The sequence below is a fragment of the Aricia agestis genome, chromosome 6 (genome assembly GCF_905147365.1).
Source record: "Aricia agestis chromosome 6, ilAriAges1.1, whole genome shotgun sequence".
NCBI lineage: Eukaryota > Metazoa > Arthropoda > Insecta > Lepidoptera > Lycaenidae > Aricia > Aricia agestis.
In genome coordinates this window covers 8,032,493-8,042,414 of record NC_056411.1, presented here as the reverse complement: position 1 = coordinate 8,042,414, position 9,922 = coordinate 8,032,493, and the positions used below count along the sequence as shown (strand labels likewise).

The following is a 9,922-nucleotide window of genomic DNA, read 5'->3' as shown; positions in this document are numbered from 1 at the left end:
TGTAAGATATATTATGCTTTCTCTTTCGCTTTTACGAAAACTGAGAGAGAAGATATGATATTATTTAACCAAGATTAAACTTTATTCTGACTGGCGCAAGTGGACATCACAACATGTTTTGTCTCACGGTATTGTTAGTGGCAAAACATTATATTATGGTTAAGCTAAACGAAATTTATTAGAATATTGTATAATAACCCTTTAAAATTATCTTGTTTTTAATTAAGTCATGTCTTACATCAATATTAACTTTTCATACGAAAAACAAAATAACTACTGTTTAAATATGGTGTATCGTTGTAAGTATTTTAAATTCTTCGGTGAGTTTTGTTACTATTTAGCTGCATAATATTTCAAGTAAACAAATGCCCTCACACATACGCCCCTAGCTCTGCCACTTTGACTTGTACAAAAAGTGAGTTTGGCTTACTCAAGGGCGTCGCCAGCCGATGGCGCAGGAGGGGGCAAGTTGACTTTACCTACAATTGATACTTTTCTCATTCTCTATAAATGAGGAAAGTAGGTATGAATTTTAGGTAAAGTCGACAGCACATGAAGGTTTTCACTTGTACTACGAGCCTTACATCTACAGCGATTGTAAAAACAGTATCTTAGTACTATATAAATATATATTCTGTGACAGTACAGAGTCCAATGTGTAAAGCTACGAGCACGAGCTCTTGACTATGCAATAAAAAACTTGTAAATAAGTTATAATAACATTGTATTTTTTTTAATTATCAGATTTTAATTTATAGTGGTCGTTGTTTGCATTATATTTGGCAACTTTTTTTAAATCTCTAGAGGGTGGGGGGCAGCTGCCCCTCTTTGCCCCCCCTTGGCGACGCCCTTGGACTTACTAATTCTATTTTCTTAGTGAGTGACTCTACTATTAGAATTTTGTCAGATTTTAAACCGCTTGCAATTTTTTAACACTCGAGAAAGTCACAAGAAACAGCTGTAGTATTACTTAACTACATAATATTTTTGAGCTTGTATAATATTAATTTACTAGCTTATAGAGGATACTTGAGGACCACCCCTATAATTAAAAATAATATAGATTGTGTCTCCATTTTTTAATATATTTCCTTCATTGTTTTACCATTTTCCTCCAGATAAAATTTTTTCATTCAAGTCTCATGCACTAAAAATTCTTTTAACATTTTCTGAGATAAGTCGACAGTTACAAATAATGTAAATTTATTTTAGATATTAAATAATGTTTTGTGTAATGCATTTTAGTATAACAAACATTAAAATAATACATAGTATTTAGTTAATGATTACACATAGGGCGTTAGAAAAATTGGTACTCTGTCACTTTGTTAACTTAGACCTTACTTAGAACCTTGTTAAAAATATTAAGTATGTAGCTCTTATATAAATTAAACTCAGCAAGAAAACAAGTAAATAATATGACCTTTAAAATATTTTAATAATCTCTAGAATATTCTTTCAAAACATATTTTTTTCACCCTTGATCAGAACTGCCACATAAATTAAGATTTTATTTACCCTTTGGAATAAATAATTCTTGTAATTATAGTCGTTTGTTGTTCCTTTCTCTAAGAAATTCATAACATTTTTAAATTAGACTTATTAGTGTTAAGTTTTTTTTTATATTAATATTAGACATTATTTGTGAAAAATAAATGATGTGTAGAGGACATATTATGTTGTTATTTTATTACCTTATGATGTGATCTCAAAACGAAATAAACATATAAAAGTTATTGTTGTTTTAATTGTGATTGTAAAAACCTGTTTTGCATTTGTCTTGCACTTTGCATTTGTAAATTCTATTCAAACGTGTAACCTGCATTGTAAATAATATTATGATTTGTATAAACACATCGGCCCAAGTAAAGACTGAATCCACAATAAAAAAATCATTTTTAACTACAGCTGTCTTTCATTGCTTATCCCCCCTAACGTAGATAAGACGAAAAAGTTGTTAATAAGTACGCATCTAGCTAGTACAGTACATACAATATTATGAACTAGCTTTACATCTTCGTTAAAAGTCGAATAATAAAAAATGAAGATAGTACTTAAAACTTTATTCGGCTCATTTGATAATTTCATATAACATCACCTTTTTTATTTAGGTAGAAATACTTTATTTACAAAATATTATAGTTGTAAAGGCGTTAAATGAAAAAGGTATTCCTATAGAACGATTTGTATTCAATAACAAAGATAATTAATTAGGAACTTGACAAAATATATTTTTGGAAAGAGAGAGAGAGTTCACACGCGGCGCTCTGGCTGGCACAAGTACCAGCCAGAGCGCGGAAACGAAAAGGTCAATGTCAAAATGCAAGACATGAAAGATGGCGCCTACGCCGGGCGGAAGCGCGGTGTTGCCACTTCACATATTATTTTATTAACTTAAGTTTGCTGCTACTTCACATGCTGGCCCCGTTGGAAGCGAAGATTCCAAAACAGGTAGCGGGCAGAGCCGGTTGTAGGCGCGCCGTAGAGTCCCTGAGGTCGTCTGGATGTCTGCTACTCGCGCGATGCCATCTGAGCCAGGGTAGAGGTGGACCACACGTCCAAGCAGCCAGCGGTTCGGAGGCAATCGATCGTCCTTGACCAACACCATCTCGCCTAGATGAAGTTGACTGTGATCACCTTTCCATTTTTGGCGGCATTGCAGCTCAGCAAAGTATTCCTTGTAGAATCGTTTCCAGAAGTGGCCCTTTAATGTGCTTATTCTTTCATATCTAGTCTGTAGGTGTAATGGCCTCTGATCATCTATTTGCTCTGGAATATTGGTCATTGTTCTTCCGATCAGGAAATGGGACGGTGTAAGTGGGATTAGGTCAGTGGGATCGGAAGAAAGAGGAGTTATGGGCCTAGAATTGAGTATGCCTTCTATCCCTACTAATAGAGTGTACATTTCTTCGTATGTTAAATTGGTAAGTGTTAAAACTCTTTTTAGATGATGCTTAATCGACTTTACTGCTGCTTCTGCTAAGCCGTTAAAGTGTGGTGAATACGCGGGAGAAAATTTAAAATTAATCGCTAACTCTGATGCCGAGACACCTATCTCCTCACCACTCGCCTTCAAGAACCTAGCCAGATCCCTGCTAGCCGCAGTAAAATTGGTTCCGTTATCGGAATAGATACTGATAGGCTTTCCCCTACGAGCAACGAATCTCTGCAGCGCTGCGAGGAAGCCATCTTTTGACAAGTCTGTCACCAGCTCAACGTGTACAGCCTTTACCGCCAGACAAACAAAAACGCAAATCCACGATTTAATTAATTTGCACCCTCTACCTTTCTTGTCAGCAATCAAGATTGGGCCTGCGTAATCGACTGCTACATTTAAGAACGGATACGTCATAGAAAGACGTTCCTTTGGCAAGTTACCCATGACTGGTTGGATTGATCTACCTGCGAAACGACAGCACTTAATACAATCATGAACTGTTTTTCTTGCTAGATTACGACCTGCGATTGGCCAGTATTTTTGACGAATAGTGGATAATAAATGCTGTGGTCCCGCATGCATAGTGAGTATGTGATAGTGTTGGAAGATTAATTTCGTAAGATGGTGTGAAGCATGAAGTATGATAGGGTGCTTGGTATCGTAACAATATTCCGAATTTGATAGTCGTCCTCCGACGCGTATCAGACCGTCATTATGCATAAACGGTCGCATATTCTGTAAACAATTTTTTGCAGGTAAGTTATTATTTTTTGATAAAGTGGAATATTCTTTAGGAAATATTTCCATTTGTGCTAATTTACATAATGTTTGATTAGAGGACACAAGTTCCTTGACTGTTAGATGTCCAGTGTATTTATTGTGTGAGTGACGGCAGTTATATAAGAAGCGCTGAATATATGCCATGACTCTCTGTAGTTTGCAAAAATTTGAAAACCTTTCTATCCAATTTCCCATCTCACTAGAGACGCTGGAAGTTACTTGAGATGACAGTGCGACATCGCAAGGAATGGACGAAGCTAAATTTCTTTTATTTACCTCAGGTAGTAATTCTTCCTTTATTTTTACAGGATTCTCTGGCCATGTTGACTCGTCGTATTTAAGGAAAGACGGGCCGGACCACCACCTCTGCTCGTGCAGAAGCTGAGTGGCATCGAGGCCTCTACACCCTATATCGGCTGGATTGAGAGCTGTAGGCACGTAACGCCATGACAAAGGATCAGAACATTCAGCTATCTCGTCCACTCTGTTCCTAATATAAGCCTTAAGCTTTGAAGACTCTGTTTTAATCCAACTAATAACAATGGTAGAGTCACACCAGAATACCACCCGGTCAATGACCCTGTACAAACTGAGCGCCTTATTCACCTTTTTTGTAAGTCGTGCCGACAGTAGAGCTCCACAGAGCTCTAACCGAGGTATAGTAGTCTTTCGAGCTGACTGAACTCTACTCTTAGCGGCAGCTAAATGAACAGAGAATGTCTGATCACCAGAGAGTGTGCGAACATATATGCATGCACTGTACGCTTGACCAGATGCATCACAAAATGAATGAAGTTCAATTTTTGCCGAATTCCCTAACATACGTCTAGGTATTTTAAAATTGTTTAAGTCTGGCAACGCTTTAAGAAATTTTGACCATTCTAATTGAATTTCTGGAGGTAGTGGGTCCTCCCAGCCTATTTTACACTCCCAGACCTTTTTTAAAATAAGTTTTGCCTGTAATATATATGGATTTATAAGCCCCAAAGGGTCGAAAATCTGAGCTAGCGTGGACAAGATTGTCCGCTTCGTCGGCATGGACTGACTATGTGAAATGTCAGAAGTTGTGAAATACAATTGATCATCATCACATGCCCAACGCAAGCCTAAAGCCTTTGTACTATTATCATGAAATTGGATTGATTCGTTCGCTCCAATTGCACCTTGAATTATATTTAAAATTTGCGGGCTATTAGACCGCCATTTCCTTAGTTTAAATTTTGCGGATTCTAATTCTTTTATTACACCCTTTGCTATATCTACCGTCTGACTTATGGAGTCAGCACCCGAAATGTAGTCATCTATATAAAAATCATTCGCAATGGCTTTGCTAACTTGAGGGTCATTGCACTCCTCAGCAAGCTTTCGTAAGCACCTTGTGGCTAAGAAGGGAGCCGATGCTGTGCCATATGTGACAGTATTCAAGGTATATTTTGTTATTGGGTCGTTCGTGTTAAAACGCCATAATATATGTTGCAGATGACGCTGCGAAGGACAAATTAATATTTGCCTATACATTTTTTCAATGTCCCCACAAAGAACATACTTATGCAATCTAAATCGGATTAGAATCGAGAATAAATCATCTTGGACAGTTGCCCCTACCATCTGTAAATCATTTAAGGATTTCCCATTTGATGTGGGATTTGAAGCGTTGAATACAACTCTTAGTTTTGTACTAGTGCTCTCCTCATTGCACACAGCATGATGAGGCATGAAATATTGTGTGGGCCTAGTAATGTCGTGACCTACCTCACTCATGTGACCCATGTCATAGTATTCTTTAATAAAGGTTTTGTACCTTTCCTGTAAAATCGGCTGTCGCGCCATCTTTCGTTCTACTGCTAAGAACTGAGCCCTAGCAGAAATGTATGAGTCACCCAGTGTATCTGGATCCTCTTTAAAAGGTATTTTTACCACAAACCTGCCCTCACTATCTCGCCTTGTATTGGCAACAAAATCTTGTTCGCACTGTTTCTGTTCAGGAGTTAAACTCTCAGGTCTATTAATTGTTTCAGACTCGAAAAATTTAGACATCTCAAAGTGGAGTTGATTCTCACACAAATGATGGCAGTGGACGGTGAAGTGCTTAGGGATACCTTGATAACTCGGTACAGAACCTGAGACCAACCATCCCAGCTTCGTATCGCTAAGTGTGGGCTTGTGCTTACCCAAAGAAATGTTGTTATTCAATAAAACATTCCAGAATATATCAGCACCTAGCAGCATTTCGATTTTTTCAGGGGTGTGGAACATCGGGTCAGCTAAATTCAATTCAGAGGGGATTTGGAATGATGAGACATCAATTATCATAGTAGGTAAGTTTTGAGTTATGTGAGGGACTATAAAACAACTGACATTCGCATTGTATGGATACATGCGTGAAGCAATATTTATTTCACAACGTTTAGTTATACGTGAAGACTGATAATTTAATCCTTCTACCGACGCAGCAGTAGAATAAAATGGCAATTGCAATTTAGTGCATAAGCTTTCTGTTATGAAGCTTGCCGTGCTTCCATTGTCAAGCAAAGCCCGCACATGGTGTTCCTTCCCATACTTGTCTTTAACCTTTAGCAGAGCCGTCGAAAGCAAAACAACTTTACCTCCTGTATTCGACAGCGTTATGTCACTATGAGACGAGACAGATGCGGGGGGTGCGAGCGACGATGCAGGGGCAGCGGGCTGTGGTGCAGCCGCTGCCAGGACTACGCTGGACGAGGTACTTGCAGCTGAATCCAAAGTAGAACTTGGCTGCTGTCCATGTAATAACGAGTTATGTCGTTGCGAGCAAATACGACATGGCCCTAATTTGCAATCCCTTTCTTTATGTCCTGAACGCAAACAATTTATGCATAAATCTAATTGTTTAGCCTTTTGAATTCGCATAGGAGTGGAAAATGATTTAAATTTAAAACATTTATAAATTGAGTGCTTGTTTTTACATACTGGACAAGCAAACCTACTAGTACTAGTATTAGCATTGCTCTGCTGCTGAGAGGTAATAAACGTTTTATGTTGTTTAGGTTTGAGGTTTGTCTCACCCATAGCCTCCAGCATGTCCGCACGAGATTTCAAAAATTCATAAAAATCTTTAAGGGTCGGAAGAACTTTCATTTTGTTTCTCTCTTCCTCCCATTCCCTATTTGTGCTAGGGTCCAATTTAGCAGCTACAAAATGAATAATGAGTATGTCCCACTGATCTGTAGGCAACTTCAGGGTATTTAGAGCCCTGAGATTTCGATTAGTACTATCAATTATGCCCCGCAAAGCCTGGGCCGATTCCTTGTAAATTGGTTGCATATTAAACAAATTAGTGATGTGACTGTTAACTAACACTCGATCATTATTAAACCTATCACACAGCAAGTCCCAAGCAACTTCATAGTTTTCCGAGGAAAATTCAAGAGAACGTATGACTAAAGCCGCTGTATCCTTTAACGCAGCCCTCAAATAATGAAACTTATTGATATTTGGTATTGTGTTATTGTTGTGTATAAGAGAGGTAAATGTGTCATGAAACTCAAGCCAATCTTGATACTGACCAGAAAATGTAGGCAACTTAATAGTGGGTAATTTCAGACCTGTTGGTGCGGCAAGTACTGTACCCGTCTCGCTGCCCGTAGTGTTGCTCGTAGCATTAGCCTCTGCATGGCGGCCGCTCAGCTCGCGTGCAGTTGCCAATGTTTCGAAATAAGTGAGTTCGAACTCCTCCCGCTCCGTGAACTGATGCTCTGGAATTTGGGAGATAATTTCGATTTCAGATTGGATGAGATCAAATTCTGTGTACAATTCCTCTATTTTAGATAATCTCAAATTTAACTCACAAATCTTTACAGCTGAAAGAGATGACTCTAATGTTTCTAAATATTTTTTAAAATGTGTTAATTTTTGTTTACAAATACCTCGCTTCCTGATAAGTTTCCTTTCATTTTCCTCCACAGTGAGCTTACTAGAATCCTCACATGAAACTGACATATTTGGAACCAATAATAATGCAGCCAACAAAAATCAAAACAATACTTAAATGCGAGTGATGACGATGACCGATGTTGATGAGGTGCCCGATGTAGCAGCAAGATATGAACACGAAGCTTGCAGACTTGTTGCAGTCTCACTCCGCACAAAGGTGCAGTCTCGCACGTATGCCACACAACTGGAATTAGCAGTTACCCAGTGTATAATATTTGTTACAGCAATTGACATGCAAACTTTATACTGCAGCCGCTGTCTCGACAAAGAAATGCAATTAATGCAATATTTATAATAAAATTAGATTGAGCTTACAAATACTCAATGATTTTAATGAAACAATATTGAAATTTGTGCTAAACCACTCAATAATAACTAAGTAACCTACTTTGTATTATGGAAAGGTATTTTGTATTGTTTACCCTTTAAATTAGAATGTAGAACCAATATGTGCTTAGTGCATAAACTAGGCACAAAATATGCAACGTGTTTATCAGTATTTAAATCCAAAACTGAACCAATCTAGTACTCAGTTCTAGGTGTTAGGATTGGAATATGTATATGGAATGGATAAGTGAATGAACATCGGAATAAATGGAACAAACTGACCAAATTAACTGCGTGATGGGCCTCCGCCGCTTGTTGCCACGCGGTGTATCAGTGTCCTGGTGCCTCCGAGTCGTATGTTGTAGATGTGCGCCTGCACAGCGTGGTGGGCCTCCGCCGCTTGTTGCCACGCGGTGTCTCAGCGTCCCGGTGCCTCCGAGTCGTGCGTTGTGGATGTGGATATGCGCCTGCACAGCGTGGTGGGCCTCCGCCGCTTGTTGCCACGCGGTGTCTCAGCGTCCCGGTGCCTCCGAGTCGTGCGTTGTGGATGTGGATATGCGCCTGCACAGCGTGGTGGGCCTCCGCCGCTTGTTGCCACGCGGTGTCTCAGCGTCCCGGTGCCTCCGAGTCGTGCGTTGTGGATGTGGATATGCGCCTGCACAGCGTGGTGGGCCTCCGCCGCTTGTTGCCACGCGGTGTCTCAGCGTCCCGGTGCACCTCTTTTCTTCACGCCACTTTATTCCATTTAGCTGGACTGGTGCGGTTGTGATCGTCGGCAACGTGATGGGCCTCCGCCGCTTATTGCCCGTCGCCTCCACGCCCTCGAAGTAGATAGTGGAATTTGAACAAAATGGCGTGCTTGCTTCCGCCACGCCGCGCCTTCGTGTATAACTCGCGTGTGAAACCTTGTAAAGGCGTTAAATGAAAAAGGTATTCCTATAGAACGATTTGTATTCAATAACAAAGATAATTAATTAGGAACTTGACAAAATATATTTTTGGAAAGAGAGAGAGAGTTCACACGCGGCGCTCTGGCTGGCACAAGTACCAGCCAGAGCGCGGAAACGAAAAGGTCAATGTCAAAATGCAAGACATGAAAGATGGCGCCTACGCCGGGCGGAAGCGCGGTGTTGCCACTTCACATATTATTTTATTAACTTAAGTTTGCTGCTACTTCACAATAGTATAAAAATATTCTTATTTACACCACAGACTATCCGAGATTGCTTTTGGATGCACGTCAGCTCATGCGATTCCTATTTAGGGCCAACGCTAAAACTCGCGCGGGCGCACGCTCGCGTGTGTATAATGAAAAATAGTATGGGCAGCGCAGGCGTGTGCGACTGGCGACGGACTGTCACACGCGCGGCGGGTACGGCGGGCACACGGCGCGGGCGTACGCTTTTCGCAGTCGACGTTGTTTCCGTTGAAGTATTTTTGCCAAATAATAAATTAGTAAATAATCCATGGTAATCTACTCGACGCAACTGTACATGCTCGAGATAAAAATTACACTAGCAGCGCTAAATGAGATGGGCGCACGCGACGGGTGTCCGCTCGCAAATTCGTGGCCCGCGGCGGTCTTTCGACGCGTGCGCCCGCGCCCGCGTCCGCCCGTATTTTAGCGTTGGCCCTTAAGCTTGGCGTGCTCTTGAACAGTTAAAGCTCAAACTTGTCTCTTACATTAAGCTCATCTTTAACTGGATGAGACAAGGTAATTATTCTTGAAGGTGATAAAGGAAGCGATGTTGAAGTATTGCGGCATCGCGTCTAAGAGCCGTTGGTACTGCGGCGTGAACTCCTCGGGGCTGAAGATCTTGTGCGCGTGGTGCGATATCTCCGCTATGACCGACTTGCGTGGTAGCGACACCTGGTGGCGAAATTACTTATTATTTACATCTCCAA

General features: G+C 40.4%; 2 protein-coding genes across 7 annotated transcripts in view; both read right to left on the bottom strand.

The window, feature by feature from the left end:
• Positions 1 to 2,239: 2,239 nt before the first annotated feature.
• On the bottom strand, positions 2,240 to 4,428 carry LOC121727618. 2 transcript variants are annotated; one of them, XM_042115550.1, is made up of 2 exons: positions 3,142 to 4,428; positions 2,240 to 3,088 (listed from the first exon to the last, which is right to left on the bottom strand). In XM_042115550.1, the coding sequence occupies exons 1-2, from the start codon at positions 3,187 to 3,189 to the stop codon at positions 2,390 to 2,392; spliced, it is 747 nt and encodes a 248-aa protein (XP_041971484.1). In that variant the 5' UTR covers positions 3,190 to 4,428; the 3' UTR covers positions 2,240 to 2,389. The 2 variants fall into 2 exon arrangements, with proteins under 2 accessions (XP_041971484.1, XP_041971483.1); XM_042115549.1 differs by having other exon boundaries at positions 2,240 to 3,893; positions 4,028 to 4,428.
• A 4,779-nt stretch (positions 4,429 to 9,207) lies between these two features.
• The window catches only part of LOC121727617 (endoplasmic reticulum metallopeptidase 1-like), a 32,201-nt gene continuing 31,486 nt past the window's right edge, over positions 9,208 to 9,922 (bottom strand). For all 5 annotated transcript variants that reach the window (XM_042115546.1, XM_042115545.1, XM_042115548.1 and 2 more), the window contains one exon: positions 9,208 to 9,887. In XM_042115546.1, coding sequence (XP_041971480.1) covers positions 9,714 to 9,887 — 174 coding nt within the window. In that variant the 3' untranslated portion in view covers positions 9,208 to 9,713. The remainder of the gene's footprint in view (positions 9,888 to 9,922) is intronic.